Source organism: Misgurnus anguillicaudatus, chromosome 20 (assembly GCF_027580225.2).
Source record: "Misgurnus anguillicaudatus chromosome 20, ASM2758022v2, whole genome shotgun sequence".
In the NCBI taxonomy this organism is placed as follows: domain Eukaryota; kingdom Metazoa; phylum Chordata; class Actinopteri; order Cypriniformes; family Cobitidae; genus Misgurnus; species Misgurnus anguillicaudatus.
The window spans coordinates 28,632,307-28,655,961 of NC_073356.2; the positions used below are offsets into that span (position 1 = coordinate 28,632,307).

Here is a 23,655-nt window from a genome sequence, read left to right on the forward strand (position 1 = left end):
TTATATAGCCTACTGTGTTGAGCAAAGAGGCTGCACAGTTTGACCAGAGGGAAGTGGCCCCATATTAGGCCGCCAGACGGGGTTGCTTTATAACTTGCAATGTATCAGACCGGCCCTCGCAGCCTCAAAACACTACCGGCCCACCGAGTAATGTCCCGACTCTCCCGATGGCCACTCCGCTACTGCGCTACATTTTATTTTGTACCACCAAACTTGCTCGTATAACTACTCGTCTTAAATAGGAAAAACGCCGATGTGCTTGGTCACCTCCAACTTCACCTCCGTTTGACACCATTGAATGAATGGGGCCAAGCCAAATGCCATCGAAGCGTCGCAGCGCGCTCCAGCGCCCACGTGCACGCACACAGATGACAGGGATGTATCAACAATTCTTAGTTAAGGTAATAAAATAGTTTAATATTGAAAATGAGTAGACTATTCCTTTAATGAAGGGTTGCAGATAAATAAAGCAGGTTCACACTTTATGTTAACAAACTAAATCACTGAAGAAACACACAAGGAACAACAAGACCAATATGACACCATGATTGCATTCTGGTTATGCAAACAATGCAAAAAAAAAACAGTGATCTTCAAAACAACAACCAGTACTAAGATATAAGAATATTTCCATGTACAGTATAGTCTGTAAGGTGAGAAATCTATGAAAATTAGAGCAACGTGTGAAAAAAGGAACCCTATACTGTATAACCATTTACAAGAAGCACTTCTAGTTTCACCAGAAGTGAAAGTGCAGATGATTGGTGCAAACCCTGCAGACATCGGATGAAGCATAACTCAAACTTTTTTTCAATTGCTTGCACGAACAAACCTTGCATGTCACACAATTTCTAAAACCTGACACTTAAACACCAGAACTACACATCAAACCAGCAAAACCATACACTAATTCTCAGCCTTTTACTTTTTTACATTTTAATGAATTTTTTTCTCTCTACTGTATGTAAACACAAAAATCTAACAGAACATATCTTGATTTCCTTGTCAAACACAACACATCAAAATGCCACACTTAAATGTCAGTGCCTAACTTCTTACATGGGCAAACTTTACTTAACACTAACCAATCATGGCTTTAGAATAGGCCTAATGTCAAGTGATGACAATGGAACAATGAAAGGTCTGGTGGGTTATCATCCTATACAACAGTACAGCTGACTGTACTAAAGAAGACATTCTGACTACATTGCATAAAATAGTATATGTTTTAAAGGTTATGGAACACACTCAGACTGTTTTTGAATCTTCATTCATTTCATGGCAGGTAAGGTCACATGTGTTCACTGAAGAACAAAAGACAGAAAAATCAACTAATGAAACAGCTGTACAGAGTCCCATCACCTTCAAAATGAATTTGTGGATGTGTGCAGAACATTTTCTCCAATATATTAGACTTGCACCTACCAAGTCAGGCTACTGGGTCGTACATGATCTACATATTCAATCTTGCTTTCTTGTTTTCTGTGAATTTTCTCAACATCTGTCTGCCAATTACTTTCAGTATCGTTCATACAGGGAGTGCAGAAATATTAGGCAAGTTGTATTTTTGAGGATTACTTTTGTTATTGTACAACTACAGTGCTCTTGGTCAATTCAAAATGTTAACAAACCCTCAAACCTGAACATTTAAGTAGTGAAATTTTGGCTTTCTTAAGAGAATATTTCTATGTACACCATTATTAGGCAACTATAAGTGTGCAGAATTATTAGGTAACTTGAAGGGCAAATGAAAAACAAAGATTTTACCATCTCACTTGTTTTTTTTTCACCTGTTAAAGTGAGAATAATAAACAAACTCTACATTTACAAAAAAAAATCAATAAAACAATACAAAACAAGAAAACATATAAACTCAGTGACCAACACAGCCACCCCTCTTCCCGACAACAGCCACAAGCCCTCCATTCACGGATTCAGTCAGTTTCTTGATCTGAACCAACATTTTGTACAGCCACAACCACAGCCTCCCAGACACTGTTCAGAGAGGTGTACGGTTTACCTTCACTGTAAATGTCCTGCTTAAGAAGGGATCAAAAGTTCTCAAAGGGTTAAGTCAGGTGAAGAAGGGGGCCATATCATTAGTTTTTCATCTCTAAGGCCTTTACTAGCCAGTCATGCAGTGGAGCACCCCGATGCATGTGATGAAGCGCCGTCCCGCATAAACAAGTCTTCTTGAAAGATGCAGATCCCCTCCCCCACCACTGCCCGAAGAAAGCGTCCTCCAAAAATTGGCAGTAGGTCTGAGAGTTGTTTTTTATTTCCATTTCAACCCAAAAAGGTCCAACAAGCTCATCTTTAATAATACTTGTCTGTGCCTGCCTGCCTGTAATTTAGAAGACACTTTCTTCAAGCAGTGGTACAGGAAAAAGTTTGCATCTTTCAAGAAGACTGATTATTTTGCAAGACAACGCTCCATCACATACATCAAAGTACTCCACTGCATGGCTGGCATGTAAAGGCCTTAGAGATGAAAAACGAATGACATGGCCCCCTTCTTCACCTGACTTAAACCCTATTGAGAACTTTTGATCTCTTCTTAAGCAGGACATTTACAGTGAAGGTAAACAGTACACCTCTCTGAACAGTGTCTGGGAGGCTGTGGTTGTGGCTGCACAAAATGTTGGTTCAGACCTGTGGCCGGTTGCATAAACATAGCCGTGACGTTAAGACTGCGTCTTAAGTATGATTCTGACTAACTAGCAATTAGTTAGGGCTAATCAGTCTTATTATTTGGATTTAAATTAGACCAATCTACCTTTCTATGTAACATACTTAAAACAGTTATGATCAGTCTTGAAGAAAAAAATTCATGACTAACTTTTAAAGCTAGTCTTAAAGTTTTATGCAACCGGCCACAGATCAAGAAACTGACTGAAACCGTGAATGGAAGGCTTGTGACTGTTATCGAAAAGAAGGGTGGCTATATTGGTCACTAAGTTTATATATATTTTTATTTTTTTATTGTTTTATTAATTTTTTTTGTAAATGTAGAGTTTGTTTATTATTCTCACTTTAACAGGTGAAAAAAACAAGTGAGATGGTAAAATCTTTGTTTTTCATTTAGTTGCCTAATAATTCTGCACACTAATAATTGCCTAATAATGGTGTACATAGAAATATTCTCTTAAGAAAGCCAAAATTTCACTTTTACTACTTAAATGTTCAGGTTTGAGGGTTTGTTAACATTTTGAATTGACCAAGAGCACTGTAGTTGTACAATAACAAAAGTAATCCTCAAAAATACAACTTGCCGTATAATTCTGCACTCCCTGTAGGAGCTCATGAAAGAAAGGTTTAGGTTTTGAATAACTGAGTGTATATCCAAAAGAATAATATTATGGCAAAGGTGTTTGCAAGGTAAGACAAATGTTTGCTTTTGTGATGTGTTGTTGTTGTTTTGAATACAGAGCTGTGAGGCATTTTGCATCTTGTGTGTGCAATTATTTGATTTGTGTGTTAAGTTTAAAAAAAAAAAAAGGCAAAGTTTTAAAAATGTTAATAAGCAGTTGAAAACAAAACTTATATAGCCACAGCTACAGAAATGAGTGGTATGACAATGACATCTAGTGGAACATTTGTGCATGTTCATGGTTCTTCGTATTGCCACAGTATTGCTTTTAACATTGTACATTTTAAACGTACAGCTATACTAATGTATTACAGCGAAAATACTGCATAATTGAAAATAGAAATAAGCTATTTGTATGGTAACTAAATCATTAAAGTAATACAATGCACGTTATTTATTCAGAATATACCGAATTTATTTATTATTTTTATGCAACACATGTAATTATCAAGCAACCCTGAACACCGCGATTACTTCACCCGTGTTTGATTGGGGTTAGAGCAAAAAAATCTTCAGGACGGTTGCTCACCAGGAACGTAGACCCCTGCTGTAGTGATTTAGCAAATGAAAGTGAAACTTTGACCGGGCGGACCCTATCCGGAAGTTTGTTTGTTTTTTTGTTGGTAAGTTTTCCTCTTCGCGGACGCATCGATCTGTGCTGTAACGGTTATCGCTTTCTCGATAAGGAATTTGCACAGGATTTGCACAAATCGTTTAACTCCACTGATTGTAGATTGGTTGAATTTTAAACTAAACTTGTTTACCATGCTCATGTTTATCGCTAAAAACTAAGTAAAATTATGTTTAATTTAGGCTAACCAAATCCATCTCAATTTTGTATAGTGCAATGCATTTGCCAGATGCATTTGTTCTTTATTTGTTTAACACATTGAAAATGTTTGACGAATCAAGTGCTATAACAAAAAGATGTGAATTTCACATCTCGAAGATAACAAAGTTTTGCGCTTTCTTGCTTTTCTTTTTGTACTAATAATTCTCTCTAGTCTCTTAAATAAATGTATGGTAGCCTACCCACATGCTCATCTTTGTGCACTCAAAAACCCTCATCGGTTGAACCTATTAGCCTAATTTCTGCGTAAAATTATTACATTATCTAATCATGTTTGTTGGATGCAACTAAACTCTTTTTTTCGTTGATCTAATGTAATAATTTGCCACGTAGGCTAAATAAAAGACATTCAACTGAGACATTTTTTTTTTCAGTGTACCTCCCATGCACTCTTAAAAATAGACCTTCCTAGGTTCCAAAATAAGTTTGTAACTATGTTTGAGAGGAGTATGATCATGTAATCCAACCAATCAGTTCGTCCCTTCATAGCCGTCCCGTGAGTGTTCCTCCACCCAATCGCCTCTCTCAGCTGGTGTATCTATCACTGTTAAAGAGGTGGCCAGGATTCTGGGTTCGGGCTAATATGGTTACTTACTACAAATAAAACTATATTCACTATAGTTTAATCATGATTCATTTTCATATGGTCAAAATAGTACACAAAAATGTGTTAAAGTAAACACTTTGGCGCCCCCTTCGTCTAGACGACCACCTAGTTTGCCCTACCCAGGCTCAAGAGGTTACGTGATATAGTCACGTATTTTTTTTTATTCTTTTTTCGTGACATTATCACAAATTTGCATTTTTTCATGATCGTATAACAAATGCATGTTTTCGTGTTGGTTACTCAACTGCTTTTTCCTATTTTCAAACCATTGTCGCTCTAGGGCTGTCACGATTATGAAATTTGGCTAACAAATAATCGCGTAATAAATTGTGATAATTATGACGATTAATTGTCTGTTTTATTGCTTTGACACTTAATGAAATAATTTTCACACATTGTTGTGATTTTATTCATTAAATCTTTTGCAAGGTACCTAGCAGTGAATATTAATACACTATTAATACAGCATTTCTTTAAATGCAGTTTTTCCCACTGTATTAAATGGCTTTGCAATGTATCGCATTACACTGTCAGTTAAGGTACACAATCTGATACTGTCTCGTTTATACAGGCGCTACAGCTCCCCCTTGTGTTCTTTAGAGAGATGTGCAATCATTGCGGTCATCTGAAATCATCACGATGAGGTCAAACAATCGCAATGAGACGATTATTTAATCATTGTGACAGCTCTAATTGCCGCTTCGGTTTAGGGTTAGATTTGGTGCTTGCATTAGAATGTCACTTTATATATTGGTTTATACAATTTTTTTAGATTTATTTTTTTATATGTTACCTGGCATTAGGGTTAGAGTTGGGTTTGGGTAGGGATGTCATTTTATGTAAATCTAACCCTAAACCGAAGCGACAATGGTAAGAAAATAGGATAAAACAGTTGAGTAACCAAACGAAAAACGCGGAAATTCGTGAAAATATCACGAAACACATGCAATTATATAAGCTATTTCAATAGTGCATCTCTGCTGGAATAAACCTAGATGTAAATGAGAATTTACACCTTTTTTCTAACAAAAAAAAAAACATTTACAAGAAGCCCTTCTAGATTTACCAGAAGTGACAGTACAGATGTTTGGTCCAACCCACTCTCCAGATTGGATGATTTTTTGTTAAGCACTGCCCACTATTAAGGCAAGTTTATCTAGAAGCATGCAACAGGCATTGTTACTTGTAAATGTTTAATAGTAAATTTTTGAGGATTTTAGAGTTTCTATAAGGGTAAGAATGTGACATTATGGTTTTATATATTGACAGCCATAATAATAGCAACAAATACTAATTAATTCATTAATTAATTTCAATATATTTAATCTGTCTTTTTTACAGATGGATTCACTTGACGACGGATTTTGTATAATAGGACAAGATGAGCTGGATGAAATTAAAGAAGCTTTATCCACACAAGATATGACAACAGCAGTTAGTAAAATCAAGGATGTTCTTGAGCAGCAAGATCGTGTCGAGTTAAATATTGCTGTGACGGGAGAGTCTGGTTCTGGAAAGTCTACATTTGTCAATGCTTTTAGAGGTTTGGGAGATGAAGATGAGGGCTCTGCTAAAACCGGTCCGGTGGAGACCACCATGAAACAAGAAGTCTACCATCACCCAAAATACGACAATGTAAAAGTGTGGGATCTCCCTGGAATTGGAACACCAAACTTTAAAGCCGATGAGTACCTTAAAGATGTTCAGTTTGAACGCTATGATTTTTTCATCATTATTGCTTCAGACCGGTTCAGAGAATGCCATACGAAGCTCGCCACAGAGATTATGAAAATGGGGAAGAAATTTTACTTTGTTCGCTCCAAGATTGACTCAAACATTGATGCTGAAAGGAGAAAGAAAAGCTTTGATCAAGGAAAGACACTAAACACCATACGAGAGGATTGTATAAAAGGTATCCAATTAATCATTACTTGATTTATGTGTTTAACAAGATTTTATGCAAAGTGGATATGCTCTTGTTCACTGTAAAAAAAATCAACATCAAGAGAACTGAACTTCATAAGTCAAACTGATCATATAACAAAGCTACAGCTGTGAAGGAAAATTACTGTACATTTGTTTACGTTTGTACGCCTTCTGTTTTGTTTGTAGAGTTGACAAAGATTGGTATTGCAAATCCTGTGGTGTTCTTGATCTCTTGCTTTGAGCTGGGTAAGTATGATTTCAATCTGTTGGAAGAGATGATGGAGAAAGAGCTACCACAGCATAAGAGACACGTGCTGATGTTGGCTATACCGAATATCACGCTGGAGATTAATGTGAAAAAGAAGAAAGCTCTGGAGGAAAACATTCCCAGGGTAGCCCTCCTGTCTGCCGGATTGGCTACAATTCCTCTTCCTGGTCTTTCAGTTTTTGCTGATTTAGCCATTGTAAACAATGAGGTACAGAGGTACTATAGTGCCTTTGGTCTGGATGATCCATCCCTACAGATGCTCTGTGAAAGATCTGGAAAGACCATAGAGGAACTGAAGAACGTCATGAAGTCACCACTGCATCTTGGTATAAACCCAACCACAATCATAAGCTTGCTGGGTGCTGCATCATTGTATGTTTCAGAAAATGCAGTTGAATATGTTTGTAGTCTCGTACCTATACTTGGCACTGTGGTGGCAGGAGGGATGTCTTATTTGACTATCTCAAAAATGCTAAAGAAAGCTTTGGATGAATTGGCTGAAGATGCCAAGAATGTGCTAATGGCTTCACTGGAGACTGAAGTGTAATAAAATGCCACAATGTCACCAAGGATTCAAAATGGCTTATAGTTTTTAAAATAACTATTTTAAAATTTTTGCATTCCCACATTAATTTGGATATTGGATATGTTATTAAAATCAGTTTAACCAGAGGAATTAAGATACATGTATACTCTATGTAGCCCATCATGTGTGTGTGGTTCGTAATTTCAAAATATGTGTTCGGCGCGTCGAGGGATCCTATGTGCATCGCGTGTCTTGTCAGGGTACGTGACCGCTGCAGATGCATCTAAAGGGTTTATGTTAAAGAGACGCTTGCGTTTGCCAGATACTTGCATAATTTCATGCGTAATCAGAGTTTACTGTTAAGGGAGTGTCTTGCGTGTGTTTTGTGAAAGTGGGCGTCTCTTTTATCATAAACTTAAAAGTCTTGACGCTTGTGCAGCGGGCACTTATTTTGGCAAGACACGTGATGCACATGGTTCACATGACGCAACAAACACATATTTTGAAAACACGAGTGACATACATGACACTCCAAACACACATTTTGAATTTGTTCCCCTCGGAAGAGCAGTCACGAGCCGCCACTGAAGTGTACTATCACTTTTAACCATTTATTTTAAAGAAAATATTTCAAGTTTACACTTATTCATTATTAGATGCTTTTTAGCCGTTTATAAATGAGAGATGAACTTAATATTTTTTCTTAAGAGATTTTATTTAAAAAAAATATTATGTTCTTGAAAGACTTGGGCTACTCATACTTGATGGGTAAAGCTTAAAACATCATAGGCTTGACACATGATGTTTGAAACAAACAACTTCAAAAGGTTGTGACAGTTTTTATGGCTGTCAGATAAACAATAAGACAGACTGAATAAATGACATCGGACACTGTAATGTTAACACTGGTGTTTGTGAGACAAAGTATGCAAAGTTCATGGCATTGTGCAAGTCAATCGATGTTGGCTTATTGTCTAAAAGGACCCAAATGTATTCTGCTTTGTAATGCTGTATGAGTTCCCTGTAAAATATCTGGGAAATAAAAATATTTGTTGAATAAAAATATGAAGTGAAGGGGATCTGTCTTGTTGTGGAATATATAAACTTATACACATGAATAATTAAAGTCATAACCCAAATACAGTTTTAAATGAATTTCAATATCTTGCAACAGGCACTTTCGTCTGTACAATTCAGACTTCTGCTCCACGCTCACACGTTTTTGTCCCAACTTCTTCTGTTTTGCTAACCATACACACCCTGTTCTTGCAGCTCTTTTTGTTTTTACCTCTGTACAAAACATTAAGTCTGAACTGTAAGACGGTTATTTTCCATTGCTACATATGTCACATAGCCAACTAAACCTAAGGTCAAGACAGAAAATGTAGCTTAGTTAACCAATGCAGCTCTCCTGATATTGCTGATATTGCCAAGTGGTTGATCTCCTCAGGGCAACATTGTGTTGACCTAAGGACAACATTTTTCTAAATAAAACCTAAACCCACCCCAAACCTAACAATAACCAAACCCTAAAATCAGAGGGACATGATAAGTGAAAAACAATAGTCTAAACAGCTAATCCTGATTGTAAGCTTAAACTTAAAGTGTAAACTTATTTCTGAAATCTGATTGGTTGATTGAAATGTTGTCCCAGTGTCAACATAATGTTGCCCTGAGGACATCAACCATCTGACAAAACCAGGAGAGCCTACAATAAAACTCTTAATAAACACTAAAATGCTCAAATCATAAATAAGGATACAATAAGTAAAGATAAAATTTTCAATGTTTGTAGTTTATACCTTCACTTCTTTAAATTTCGATTAATTTGAAATGTTTATTTTCTCATTTAGTATATAGTTAAGTTTTAATATATTAGTTTTGTGAATAAAGTAAGCAAATTAGAGTCAATCTGAAAAACATTCTCTCTATGATTTTTGGACGGTGGTGGCTGGTGACTTCTCTTTCGCGGGGCACGAATTCAAAATATGTGTACGGAGTGTCCTGTGTGTTGCTGGTCATTTCAAAATATGTTCATTGCGTCATGTGAACCATGTGCCTCGTGTCTAAATACATATTGTGATGAGCTTCGCAGCGTGCACCCTCGAAAAATAAGTCATCAGCCGCCACTGTTTTTGGGGGGTGTCCACAGGCTCTTTTTGCAATAATCCACAGGCTGATTTTGCCATAATCACACACTCATTTTGTTGTTGGTCTGTCACACCCATTGTGTAGAAATAGAAAAGAGGTGAAGGGCTAAACAATAACTTTTCACTCTGATTCCATTACACAGATTACAAAGTCCAATTCTGGCAGCAGATCAATGTAAACATTGCTGTACAAAAGCATTGCATGAACAAAAACAATTGAGCATTAACCTAAATTAGGATTTCAATTGAAGGCATGACTTAAATAATTCAAAAACTGTAAACAACAATAGTAGTGAGATATAAATGTCTAAATATTTTCCTCTACGCATGTGACAATGAAAAATGACAGCATGTAATGCAAAATATCTGGTTTCACCAAAAGTGAAAGTATAGGTGTTTGGTGCAACCCACTCTCCAGAGGCAAATTTACCTAAGCATGCAAAAAGCAAACTTTTTGCAAATGCTTCTCTTGAATAGAAAGTAAAATACTGAGTAACTTTGTAAGTGTATAAAGGTAAAAATGTATAACATTTCTATTTATATATAGAATAACAATACCACAAACCAAACACTGTATTGTTCACAAACTATAAATATTTAATCTCTGTTTAATCTAATTCTTTCTGATTTGTAGATGGATGCTCTTGACGACAGGTTTTGTATAATAGGAAAAGATGAGCTGGAAAAAATTAAAGAAGCTTTATCCACTGAAGATCTGCCAACAGCAATTAATAACATCAAGGACGTTCTTGAGCAGCAAGATCGTGTTGAGTTAAATAACTGCCTTTTTACAGCCTTACCTCGCAATAGTGCCAATCGTCCTTTTGTGCCATCTGGTGGTGAATTCGCAAACATCTGTAAAATGAATAGTTAAGAAAAAATATATTATTTATAATTTACTGGCCCTAATGTCATTTTAAGCTTATATGATTTTCTTTCTTCAGTCAAACACATTGAATAATATCCTTTTTTTAGCCAATGCATCACCAGAAAATAATATCCATATGTTGGGTTAATGTATGTCTTTTAATGTATGTCCACTGTGATTGGATGGCCGCGTGAAAACTGACATTGACGAGCGGAGCTTTTCTCCCAAAGTTGAATCTCTTTCAACTCTCGACGCTCAGCGCCGAGTGCGGAAAAAACGCCAAGCGCCGGTTTTCAGCGCGGAAAAAACCCGCTAGCTGCGGGCTTATTTGAAAAATGCTGAGCTTCCATTGAAAACAATTGAAAACATGCGCCGGCCGCGGGCGTAAAAGCGTTGGTGTGCACGCCCCCTTAGGGGCTGGACACACCAAAACTTTTAAACGCGGCTGAAAACGCCTTGAGGACGCCGAATGCCAGCTGTTTTTCAGCTGAGTACCAGCTTTCTTCAGCTGAGCGCTTTGGTAGCTGTGATACTTCAGCTGCGAGCCGGTTGGTTGCTGTGGTAATGTCCCGCCCCTCCTCCACTGTGATTGGGCGGCCTTGTGAAAACTGACATTGACGAGCGGAGCTTTTCTTCCAAAGTTGAACATTTCTCAACTCTCTGCGCCGGTTTTCAGCGCGGAAAAAACCCGCTAGCTGCTGGCTTATTTGAAAAACGCTGAGCTTCCATTGAAAACAATTGAAAACATGCGCCGGCCGCGGGCGTAAAAGCGTTGGTGTGCACGCCCCCTTAGGCACCCAGTCAGGATCACCTTTCGTAGGCTGGTTTGCCTAAAAGATAAAATACATTATTTAATCAGTGTTTGTCAGAAATTCGGGTAAAGATGAGCCAATGACTTGGAAAGCAAGAAGAATGCAAAGGGATTAATAAAGTGACTCACATAAACAAGAATAAACAAACCAAAGTAAAGAAAATTTCTATGTCTAAACAATTAACGTTAGCTATTAAAATAGCGGTGTAACAACAATTCTGTGTTTAAGTTACATTGTTAATGCTTAAAACAACAACGAAAGTTAGATGTGATTTGTGTTAAACTTACCTTTGTAAAAATGCCATGAACAAACAAATGTGTTTCGGGAAATGTTCTTAAAGGTGATGGTTTTCCGTCTTACTGCTGCTACACAAGTCATGCGATGCCGCTTTGTTTACTCGGAGACCTGAGATCCAGAGTGCTGTTTCCCGGCAGAAAAGTTAATAAAACTCACTCCATTTGAGATTCGGTTACTACGCCGGTCGTAAGTGAGATTATGCTAGCTAATTACACAACAATTGTTCACCACTGTAAACATTTTAAGCTGTACAACTCAACAAATAAAAAATTCCCCGCATATTTCCTATCCAATCCAGTACACACAGCAGCAGCGTGTCCCCAAGTCCCAGAATGCTTTGCGCTGCTGACGCGCCGTTCCCACACTCTATACCTGTTTTCCACTTTTGTGTCTTTAAACGCTCGTTTTTTAAGGTCGACAGCTTATAAAAACGTATTTCTGTTTTTTTTGGCTTGTTAGCTGTACATAGTGTCACACAGCAGTTTTAAGGCATTATTCTGTTTTTTGTTATAAGCCAGAAATGACAAGGAGGCAGCCTCTCGCAATACAAAGTCAATGGAGACGGTTGGATTGCCCCCCCCCCCGGTGGGCGTGGTTTTCAGGTTATGTCTCTATTCTACTTTCACTTTTCCTGTTTTAAACACTGCTTTCATCTCAAAATTTTTAAATAAAAAAAACAGAATAAACGCTTCAGGGTCTATTCTTTTAGTAAACACTTCAGGGTCTACTTTCTGGGCAATACTTCAGGATCCCCTTTAAATAAAAAAATTAATAGAATAAACGCTACAGAATCAATATTTCAGGATTTCAGCTCTTGGGACTCTAACCCTCAATTCAGCTGTTCGACTGTTATTTGGGACTCTAACCCACAAATGTTGGGGACTCTAACCACCAATTCAGCTTCTGGGGCCTCTAACCCTGAGCTGTTGAACAGTTCCTGGGGCCTTTAACCCACAATTCAAATATCAATCAACAACTCACCTAATTCACTGCGCCTGATCTTTGTCTTGCTTCGAATTCCATCAATCCGGGATCATCAGCAGAGGAAACCTATATGCCGGCCTGGCGAGGAATTCTCACCTCCCAGGACTTTCTTCGAATTCCTAGTTGAATTCGGCCAACGTCGGGCTTCGGCTTGTCTCCTCCACTGCTGATCTCTGGGTATGTTGGAATCCGGCTCGAAGGACCAAAATGTCAGGTTTATTCAACTTATACCTTAACAAAATTAAGACACATCAGTCCAGGAATTAAAGGTTTTTATTCTCGCGTGGGAAAGCATCAGAAAGCTATCCCACAAAGATGCTCAGGCTGTCTCTCTCCAATTCTTTGTCTGCAACCTTCTTTTATTTAGATGAGTTGACACCCACAAAGTCAAAAACAACATGCGTCATGAACGTAACACGTACACACACACATCTAAAAACATCTTAAACTAGACTATGGATGAAAGCTGTGTGTTAACTAGATACGCAAAACTTTCCACCACCCCAAAACTCTAAAGGCTGGGGGGTGTTAAGATTAAAAGATTAAAAAACAGTACGTACTCTTTTTATGTTGCTATAAGGAAGAAGCAAAATATTGGTTATAAAGAAACATATACATAAATGGTAATAAATAAATCATTTTCTCCAACAGTACCTCCTGTAGTCAATGGTAAAGGGAAAAAACTGATTTGCTTTTTACTGGAATGCTTTTGAATGTGAACATTGCTCTACATGTTGACACACAGTTCCCAACCAAGAAATTTTGTGTAAAAAAAAGGTTGATTGCATGTTTTGCATGCAAATACCTGTAAAACTGAAACATAAAAGTCCATGGAGTTTTTGTAATGTCAACAATAGCCAGTATTTTGAAACCTGGTGTACTTTGATTGACTGCATGTACCTTGTGAAGTTAAAGGAGGTGTTATTATTTGACAGAATTATTTCATTTTGAGTCAGATTTCCAGTGGTTTGGTAAAGTTATTATGTGCAAATAAAGATGTGTTCTGTTTTGAAATGAAGAGTTAGTATATATTTAACAAAATGTGTTTTTGAGAAGAAAATTATCCATTTGGCCAATTGTCTTTTGTAGGTGTGAGTCTGTGTTAAGTGTTTAGAAAAAGTATCTGAAGTATGGGTAAGCGCTTGTTAGCGATTGAAAAAAACTGTAAACATTTTTAACTTCTTGTATTCATGAATGTTGTTCTTCGTCACCTTTCATGTGCACAGCATTTAACAAATAAACAATAAACAAATCAGACTAGGTCAATGTTTGCTTATTGTTACTATGGTGATCCAGAGCCGTAAAATCTTCACAATCAATCTTCCGATACAGAAAACATCTTGAAGTGTCGCTTGATTGTTCTGAAGGTAGAATTTTTGTTCTCATATCAAAACGCATGCACAGATGTTTATCACTTAAAAAAGTTGTGTAAAATATAACAATAATCCCTAATGTCCTTTTTAGATGGCTACGTGTGATGATATCAGGAGGAGCAGACTGAAGTGTGAAGAAATGGCAAAAACTGTAATATTTTGCAAAACATATACATTGCAGCACCACAATGCAATGCTTTTAGCTATTTGATTATGAAATTATAGAATAGTCACTGAACCCAATCAATGATATTATATCAATGTAATGATGCAGATTCTACCACTAGATTACTAATTCACTTACTGGCATTTATTGTTATTATTTGTGAGCTCCCCTAGAGTTAAACATTTTATTTTTACCATTTTGGAATCTATTCATCTCCGGGTCTGGCTGTACCACTTTTAGCATAGTTTAGCATAACCCATTGAATCTGATGAGACTATTAGATTAAAACAATCAAAGTGTTTCAATATTTTTTCTATTTAAATTTGACTCTTCTGTAGTTACATTGTGTACTGAGACCGACAGAAAATTAAAAGTTGCGATTTTCTAGGCAGATATGGCTAGGAACTATACTCTCATTCTGGCATAATAATCAAGGACTTTGCTGCTGTACCATGGCTGCAGCAGGTGTCTTGATATTACACAGCCCAAAAATAGACCTCTTGGTTACTTTCAATATTAGCAGGGGACTATTTTAGGAGCTGTGTAATACTTTGCGCCTGCTGTTGCCATGTTATGCGTATGCGATAGAAGTTAAACTAAAAGTATACAAAAGTATAGAATCCTGTTCCGCTTTTAATCTGCGCAGTAAAAAGAACTTTAAGGATTCAAGTTATTTCTCGTCAGTGTCACACTGAAACAGACGTAAGAGCTCAGGCGTATGAGATTTAAATGAAGATTTACGTCAGTTAAGCCTACAGAGGTGATCTTACTAAGCTGACACAGGAAATCTAAAAAAAAAAAAAACAGTAAGGTATGTACAACGTAAACCTTCAAACTGGTATTTTTATTACAAATTCTTTATATAATGCAAAACTTTTTCTCGTAACTAAATCTTTTATTTCTTTTAATGTCAAATGGAATGAGTTGTCTGGTTTAAAAGGACACTTTATCATATTATTGAAAGTGAAAGTAATTGACTAAATTCCCTATAGTCGAAGGAAAAGTACAGTGTTTTTTTATTTATTATTATAATCTATGTATGAGGAAAATATTAGGCTATTTGAAATAAATAGAAATGAATTTAAATAAATTTGAAATTATTTGACTTGACTAAATCCCAGCTAACAATTTCACGTTATAAAAACGTTTCCGTAACGTCTTACGAAAAGTTTGGAAAACGTTTATTTTTTAACGTTCTTAGAACGTTAAAAGCGTCTAGTTTTTACACGTAGGATTAACGTTATTGTTTGGTTATAAGAACGTTATTCCAAACATTTTTAGGCTTAGTTTGTTGTTATTTTAATGTTCTAATAACGTTTTTAAAAAACGTTATTAAAACGTTCCATTTGCCATTATATTTATGTCCTAAGATTGTTTTCCTACGTTTTAAACGTTCTTAGAACAACAATTTTTTGACATTTGATGAACTTTATTGTTTGGTTATGATAACAGAAAGTTTTTAGAACGTTCCAGTCTCGTTATAGAAATGTTCAAAGACCTTTATTTAAAACAGAATGTTCCATCCCAATTATATTAATGTTTCTCTAACATTTGCATTAAATTATAAACACTTTTTTTCAAAATATTAATGTTATATGTTTGGTTATGAGAACATTATTCAAAATATTTTTAGAGGAACTTTCAAATAGGGACAGAAGACAACATAGGCAGAGAGTAAAATCAAACAGTTTATTGAAAGTTGTAGTAAATTGTAATGGTAATGAATGAAAGTCCAGAGGGCTATTTCATAAAACTAGATTTCAAAATAAGTCAGGCTTATTTTGTTAAGTCTGGCTTATTGCCGGTGGATTTTGATTCATAAAACAAACTTGAACAATTAAGTTCAACCCTGGTTACTATGGAAACTTATGCTTGGAAACTAGCCTGGTCTGGGGCAGGCTAACTGTCAGGCTAAGCCTCAGTTGTTGCTTAACTAGACGTCCACTAACACTGAAATGTAAATGCAATGATAAAAGCTGATTCTTTGAAATTTTATTTGACTTTATTAACCACTATTAATCTAACAATTAAAGAAAATCAACTTATATATTAAATTTGATAAAATCTGTTACAATAATAATTAATACAATATAGACATGTGTTTCATAATATGGTATGTTATAGGCCTATCAAATGTTGAATATAAATGATAATCGTAATATAAGGATAATAGCCACAGCAGTAAAATTTGTATCTAAATTTAAGATGTATCTAAATCCATATAAATTGCAATGTATTGATGAAATTAGGGCTGCACGATTTGGGTAATTTTTCCCATTGCGGTTATTGTTGCTAATATTGCGATGTGCGATTGCGATTATACTAAATGGTATCATGAGTCAACTTGATGGGTTTTAAGGAAAATCCACACACAGTTTAGCTAAAATGTGTATTTGTAAAACTAGAAATGTTTTCGTATTGCCACGTGATGTAGCAACTGCTCAGTGTCAGTAATCCTAAATCCAAAATACCGCCATACAACAGACATAGAGTTCTTTTTAGCTACCAGATCACTGTCAACCTCCTCTGCATCCATCTTCGCTCTGGTATAAGTGACGACGCACACCACACACATGCATGCCACACGTGGACTGCCTTTTTTGTTTGTTTTTATATCTTTTTTTAAACAGCAAGGAAAATCATCAAACTGTTATCAGAAAGTTTGTGTTAACAAGTTCACAAATTTTTTTATTTAATATAATTGCAACATTTTGCTGTCATATAATCGTACAGGCTGACATCGCGATTGCGATGCGATTAATTGTGCAGCACTAGATGAAATGTATATCTTTTTTTAAATTTTTGATATGCATCTTTATAACTGGAAACATTTTCTTTTTCCCAGATGAGTTTACTTGATGATTTCAGTACCATAACAGAGGAAGAAATAAATGAACTTAAAGAAACAATATCTAATCAGGATATTACATCATTAATACAAACAATCAAAGAATATCTCAAACAGCAAGATCGAGTTGAGCTAAATATTGCTGTGACAGGCCTGTTTGGTTCTGGAAAGTCCACATTTGTTAATGCTTTCAGAGGATTGGGGGATGAAGATGAAGACTCTGCTGAAACCGGTGTAGTGGAGACTACCATGGAACCTAAAGCTTACCATCATCCAAAATACCAAAATGTGAAATTGTGGGATCTTCCTGGAGTTGGAACACCAAACTTTGAAGTCGATGAGTACCTTAAACAGGTTCAGTTTGAACGCTATGATTTTTTCATCATTATTGCTTCAGAACGCTTCAGAGAATGCCACATCCAGCTCGCCAAGGAGATCATGAGAATGGAGAAGAAGTTTTACTTTGTTCGCTCCAAGATTGATCAAGACATTAATAATGAAAGACACAAAAGAAACTTTGACCAAAAAAGGATCCTGGATAAAATTCGGGAGAACTGTGTAGATGGTTGGTTAACAGTTAATGTCGTAACAGTTTTCAAATAAAAAAAATCAATCTACGAAAATTTTATATTTATATTGTATAACCACAAGGCGGAGTCCACGATGTTTGAAAGCCCTTCTGTTGATAGACCCGCCCCACATATACGCAACCCGGCAAGGATGTCGGTTAGTAGACACGCTCCTTACTGCTGATTGGCTATAAGTGTGTTTTGTAGTCGGCCCGTCTCCTTTTCCAAAGCGTTTTTCATACATCGTGGACTCCGCCTTTAATGATAATAATGATACTGTATAATGATTAACTCTTCTCATTCTGTATAGCGCTCAAAGGAATAGGGATGGATGATCCTGCCATATTCTTGATATCTGGCCATGATCTTAGCAAATATGACTTCAATCTTCTGCAGGAGCAGATGGAGAAAGAGCTTCCCCAGCATAAGAGACACGTGCTGATTCTGACTCTGCTCAACATCATTCTAGAGATTAACGAGAGGAAGAAGGAAGCTTTAAAGAAAAACATTGTCAAAGTAGCTTTAGTGTCTGGTGGTGCGGCAACGGTTCCTGTTCCTGGTCTTCCGATTGCAGTAGATTTAAGCATCCTAGCATATGAGATAGGAAAGTACTGCAGCGTCTTTGGTCTGGATGAGAAATCTCTGAAGAACCTCTGTGAACAATCTGGGCAAAGCATGGAGACTCTACAGGCACTGATTACCTCAGTTTGGTATAAAGGATATTTGACAGGTTCACTCTTAAATGAAATGCGTGATGCAACACTTCTTGTATCTGAAGATGCTGTTGAACGTGTTCTTAGCTTTATACCCATAATCGGCTCTGTGGTGGCAGGAGGACTCTCTTTTACTACTGTTTATTCCATCCTAAACAAGGCACTGAATGAAATGGCAGAAGATGCCACGAAAGTGCTAATGGCTGCAATTCAGACTTTATAATAAGGTTTTGTATATTGGAAGAAAAAACTATATACTGTAAATGTAATGCTAAATGTAGGTTAACAATAGCTGCTTTATGTCTTTAAAGCAATGTGCTCTAAAGTCAGTACTCTATCTCTTTCCAAAACAGACAATCTGAGTAATATTAGCACACACATCTGAGTACATTTAGGCTTGTAAGTGTTGACATAACTGCCGTGATGGCTGAGCCCTTAAAATGCCAACCATGATTTTATTTATATGCAATTTTCTGGGACAAAATGGCAATTTTTTTAAGATGGAGATTGTCTCAAGTTTTCAAGATTTGCAATTAAATTGGGATCTGACATTAAAATTCCAAAGAAAACTTAAAAATCTGAGCATTATACAGTCCTATGTAAAGTATCTTTCTGTTTTGTTCATTCCATGATCCTGGTGTATGGGGATAAGAGTAAAATGTTTAATTTAGCTTAGAGCTATATATTGTAACAATGTTAATGTTGTTTAACATATATACATTGCAATTTACTTTATAATTTCCTAGTTTTTATTTTATTTTAGTGACCTGTTTGTTTAAAATAATGTATTCAAATAATAATTTGTAGGATGTTGTTGATGTCTGCATGGTAATATATTTATTGAGGAGTAATATGGTTGGTATAACAATAATGACAGCGATGTTTTTAGCACACAACGTGTTGTTTTAGGATTTTCTTTTACTTTGTTTGTTGTATTCTTTGTGTATTTTTTTGGAAATGTATTGTGGTCAGTATGAAATGGATTTGGGGCTGTGTGATTACCGTGATTTAAAAATAATAACTATCAATTGTCACTGATGACTGTCAAATATTTGTTTAGTTTGAATCCTTATTTGCATGTGAAAACATTACACACTAGGGCAACATGCTTTTAGTTTTGTGCTTGTTTTGGACTGTATGATGAACCCAGAATTAAAGATTCTGCATTTTGTATTTAAATAAATATTAAGAATTCACAAAAATTGGCAAAAAGAAAGAGCATTTAAAAAAATGTATCTTGTTGTTTTCATGAATGTTGTTCTTCACGTCACCTGTCACGTGTGCAGCTTTAAACAAATGAACAATAAACAAGTCAGACTAGGTCAATATTTGCATATTGTTACTATGGTGATCCAGAGAAGTATAAATGAAAGTAAATGTATTGGTGGATCTCCGGTTATATTTCTGTCCAGTAGGAGCTTTAGGTGCACACACTGCTTTTACTGAGAAAACATCTTAAAGTTTCACTTGATCTGAAGGTAAGAATGTTAATTTTGTTCTCATATCAAAATGCATACACAGATGTTTATCACTTTAAAAAGTTGTGTAAAATATAACAATAATCCTTCGTCCCTATGTCCTTTTTTAGATGGCTACATGTGATGATATTACTAAAGTTACACAGGAGGAGCTGAAAGAAGTTCAGGAAACTTTATCTACTCCACATATTTCATCAGCAGAAAACACAACTGAACCTGATGAAGAGTATGTTATCATTAAACAAGAAGATCTGGAGGAAATTAAAGAGACCATATCCACTCTGGATCTGCCAACAGCAATTCAAAAACTCAAGAACTTTATTGACCAGGAAGAGCGCGTCGAGTTAAATATTGCTGTGACAGGGGAGTCTGGTTCTGGAAAGTCCTCATTTGTCAATGCTTTCAGGGGTTTAGGGGATGAAGATGAGGGCTCTGCCAAAACAGGTGTAGTGGAGACCACCATGGAAACTGAGGTTTACCTTCATCCAAAATACAAAAATGTTAAAGTGTGGGATCTTCCTGGAATAGGAACACCAAACTTCAAAGCCGATGTGTACCTTAAAGATGTTCAGTTTGAACGCTATGATTTTTTCATCATCATTGCTTCAGATCGTTTCAGAGAATGCCACGCCCAGCTGGCCAAAGAGATCATGAGAATGGAAAAGAAGTTTTACTTTATTCGTTCTAAGATCGACACAAACATTGATGCTGAAAGGAGGAAGAAGAGCTTTAACCTGCAAAAAACACTAAATGTTATTCGGGAGGACTGTGAAAAAGGTAAACATGTGTATATATGTGTGTGTGCATGAATGTGAGTGTACATAAATAAATCAATTAATAAATACAGCACATAATCATTACACACTTTTTACTCATTTTTTCCAGAGCTACAAAACATTTGCATTAAGGATCCTGTTGTGTTCTTGATCTCTTGCTTTGATCTGAGCAAATATGATTTTAATCTACTGCAGGAGACAATGGAGAAAGATCTCTCCAAACATAAGAGACGTGTGCTAATGTTGGCTATACCAAATATCACACTGGAGATAAATGAGAAAAAGAAGAAAGCACTAGAATATGACATTGTCAAAGTATCAATCCTGTCTGCTTGTGTGGCTGCAGTTCCTGTTCCTGGTCTTTCATTTGCTGTAGATTTAAGCATTGTCAACAGTGAAATAGAAAAGTACTACAGTGCTTTTGGTCTGGATGATTCATCCCTGCAGATGCTCTGTGAAAGATCTGGAAAGACCATAGAGGAACTTAAGAGTGTAATGAAGTCACCACTGCATCGCGGGATAAACCCAACTACAATCTTAAGCTTGCTAGGCGTGGCATCCCTGTATGCATCAGAAAGTGCAGTTGAATATGCCTGCAGTTTCATCCCTGTACTTGGCACAATGGTGGCTGGAGGATTGTCTTATGTGACTGTCTCAAGAATGCTAAGGAAAGCTCTGAATGAGTTAGCCGACGATGCCAGGAATGTGCTGATGACTGCACTGGAGACTGAAGTGTGATGAAATGGCAAAAACTGTTGCATTTAGCAAAGCATACGTTGCAGCAACACAATGCAAAATGTATTTTAATACTTTTTAAAAATGCTTTTTAGCTATTTGAGTAAGAATGAACCCTTTTATAGAATAGTTGCTAAACCCAGACAATATTATATCAATCTAATGATGCAGTTTCTACTACTAGATTACTAATTTAATTACTGGCATTTATTATTATTATTTGTGTACTTGTATGTTTTCTTTCTTTTAGTCATTTTTAATACTTTTTAATATTTTGCTCAGACATATATCAATACTGTAGGTTCAAAAACCAGAAGGCACATAATAATGTTTCTTAAGCATTATACATTTTTATGATGTGTGACCTTACAGTAATTATCTTATGATATTCTTTATCAAACATTTGATTCAGTCTGTATGATAATCATTATGTTAATTAGAACAGACTGACTACTTAGCAGAAGTTTGAGACCATTGCCATAATCATCCCCCCATTAAAGTCTTGAACACTAAATATGTGCTCATGTAGAGCTCAGTGGTAGATATTGTGGTAACACGAACATGATAAGAACATGGGTTCGAACTCAGGAAATGTATATTGATTAAAAAATTTTAAATTGCTTTGAATAAAGTGTCAAGTGCATAAAATGTAAATGAAATGTAAATAATGTTATATCTATTATGTCAGATCAACACACCTATTATCCGTAAATGTCAACCTCTCTCTTTTCAAATATGCCAAAAACGTTGTACAATAACTAACCTTAATCTGGGTGTATGAGGATATGCGTTGTTTTCAACATCACAAAAACTCTTAAACAAGCAATGTTACAAAACAGGTTTGAAACAAGCTCACAGCAAGATTATTTTATATTGTGTTCTTACATAGCAAAGACATTTTTATTTAATGAGTTTAATTTAACATAGACATATGATCCATAGGTGTAGTAGGAAACACTTAAATGTTTAACTCCACAGGTGTGTTACTTATATGCTGTACACATTTTCTTGTGTTGCAAATTGAAACAAGAATCATTCCTGGTAACTACAAGAATGGAAAGATGAACATTTTCAATACTAAACCGGAAATGCTAATGCACAGCAATGTGACAGTTGCAATTTTTACATTTATTCAGTATCTGCATTAGTTACTAGTAATGAGTTAAGTAATAATATTACTTTCCCTGGTAACTAGTAGTATTACTTATTACTAAAACAAATTTTGTAAAACCGGTACCATCCAAAAAAACAACTAGTTACTCGTCACTTTTTGTCACAATCACTGATTATTAAAATTAAAAAAATCCAATCATCTATGTACCCATGTGAAATTACCAACACAGGAAGCTAGCTCTTTTTAAACTCACCTACTTGCAGATTTTGCTAAATGATACTGCTTTATTTAATTACAGAAGTTATTGATGGATTCAGAGATTGCATTCATAACAAATGAAATTTTTTAAGTCATATAGGTCTGGGTGAATATGAGACAAGCATCAAGACCTTTTGTTCTTTAAATTATTTCATGTAGTACACAGAAAATTGTCAAAACTTTTGCTTAATGCTTATAGTCAAGTGTATCTTATTTACATTTTGAATCATTTAAAAGCAGGGTGCATGATCTCTGAAGCCAATGATGACATTTGAAATCACCTAAACAAATACGCCTCTATCCCAATATCTGGACCTTCTTTTGATACCCCCCCCCCCACAGATACGCAACCCAGGCAATGATGTTGGTTAGTAGACACGCCCCTTAATGCTGAGTGTGTAGCCAGAGGTCTTTTTCAAAGTGTTTTTCAAAAATCATGCACCCCACCTTTAAACTGTTTTAGAAAATAATTTAAGTTTTTCTCTCTGTGTTTTGAACAGTTTGAGTCAATTTTGAGCCATTTAGAGGGAAGGGCCATGCTTTAACTTCAATTTTTTATATTAGGCCCAAAAAGGTGACTGTTAGACACTGTGTTCAGTTCTAATCCTAATTTGCTATAAAGCAGGAGGAGTTTGATAATAATTCAAATGTAATGTATGTTTTAACATAAAAATACCAGCACAGTCTTTTAATATTGTTGTCCTCTTTCTAATGCCCATGTTACGGTAAAGAAGTGGTATGGCGTAACACCATTTATATAAAATATAAATATATTTATTTAATGTGCCAGGCAATAAAACAGAGATGCTGTGCAAAAATCAGATGGTTTATTTACAGTGAAATGTTTAGTAAACAAAGTGTGGGTGCTATTTACAGTATTTATAGGTATCGGGAATAACAAAACACATAGAAAGGGGGAGGTGAAAAGGGACGCGAGCGGTTCTATAACAAAGAAATAAACAAAATA

At 35.8% G+C, this 23,655-nt stretch overlaps 3 protein-coding genes across 4 annotated transcripts; all 3 read left to right on the top strand.

Moving 5' to 3' along the window:
* The first annotated feature begins 3,964 nt into the window (after positions 1 to 3,964).
* LOC129455678 (interferon-inducible GTPase 5) lies at positions 3,965 to 7,633 on the top strand. Of its 2 annotated transcripts, none has more exons than XM_073858434.1 (3): positions 3,965 to 4,050; positions 6,168 to 6,739; positions 6,940 to 7,633. In XM_073858434.1, the coding sequence occupies exons 2-3, from the start codon at positions 6,169 to 6,171 to the stop codon at positions 7,566 to 7,568; spliced, it is 1,200 nt and encodes a 399-aa protein (XP_073714535.1). In that variant the 5' UTR covers positions 3,965 to 4,050; position 6,168; the 3' UTR covers positions 7,569 to 7,633. The 2 variants fall into 2 exon arrangements, with proteins under 2 accessions (XP_073714535.1, XP_073714536.1); XM_073858435.1 differs by lacking the exon at positions 3,965 to 4,050 and adding an exon at positions 5,850 to 5,973 and having other exon boundaries at positions 6,169 to 6,739.
* A 6,493-nt stretch (positions 7,634 to 14,126) lies between these two features.
* Positions 14,127 to 19,630, top strand: LOC129454936 (interferon-inducible GTPase 5). The gene is made up of 3 exons (XM_073858436.1): positions 14,127 to 14,182; positions 17,043 to 17,610; positions 17,925 to 19,630. Exons 1-3 carry the CDS (start codon positions 14,171 to 14,173, stop codon positions 18,548 to 18,550), a joined length of 1,206 nt encoding a protein of 401 aa, XP_073714537.1. The 5' UTR covers positions 14,127 to 14,170; the 3' UTR covers positions 18,551 to 19,630.
* Positions 19,631 to 19,915: 285 nt separating this feature from the next.
* Positions 19,916 to 21,349, top strand: LOC141351623 (interferon-inducible GTPase 5-like). Its single transcript, XM_073858734.1, has 2 exons — positions 19,916 to 20,582; positions 20,691 to 21,349. Exons 1-2 carry the CDS (start codon positions 19,916 to 19,918, stop codon positions 21,317 to 21,319), a joined length of 1,296 nt encoding a protein of 431 aa, XP_073714835.1. The 3' UTR covers positions 21,320 to 21,349.
* Positions 21,350 to 23,655: the final 2,306 nt, after the last annotated feature.

What these genes read in the sequence shown, in the direction of transcription:
- LOC129454936 (XM_073858436.1), top strand. An exon ending in TCGGGAGAACTGTGTAGATG is followed by an intron (nt 17,611 to 17,924) that starts GTTGGTTAACAG and finishes CATTCTGTATAG; the next exon opens with CGCTCAAAGGAATAGGGATG.
- LOC141351623 (XM_073858734.1), top strand. Translation starts at nt 19,916, where the DNA reads ATGGCTACATGTGATGATATTACTAAAGTTACACAGGAGGAGCTGAAA. An exon ending in TCGGGAGGACTGTGAAAAAG is followed by an intron (nt 20,583 to 20,690) that starts GTAAACATGTGT and finishes CATTTTTTCCAG; the next exon opens with AGCTACAAAACATTTGCATT.
- LOC129455678 (XM_073858434.1), top strand. Translation starts at nt 6,169, where the DNA reads ATGGATTCACTTGACGACGGATTTTGTATAATAGGACAAGATGAGCTG. An exon ending in ACGAGAGGATTGTATAAAAG is followed by an intron (nt 6,740 to 6,939) that starts GTATCCAATTAA and finishes TTTTGTTTGTAG; the next exon opens with AGTTGACAAAGATTGGTATT.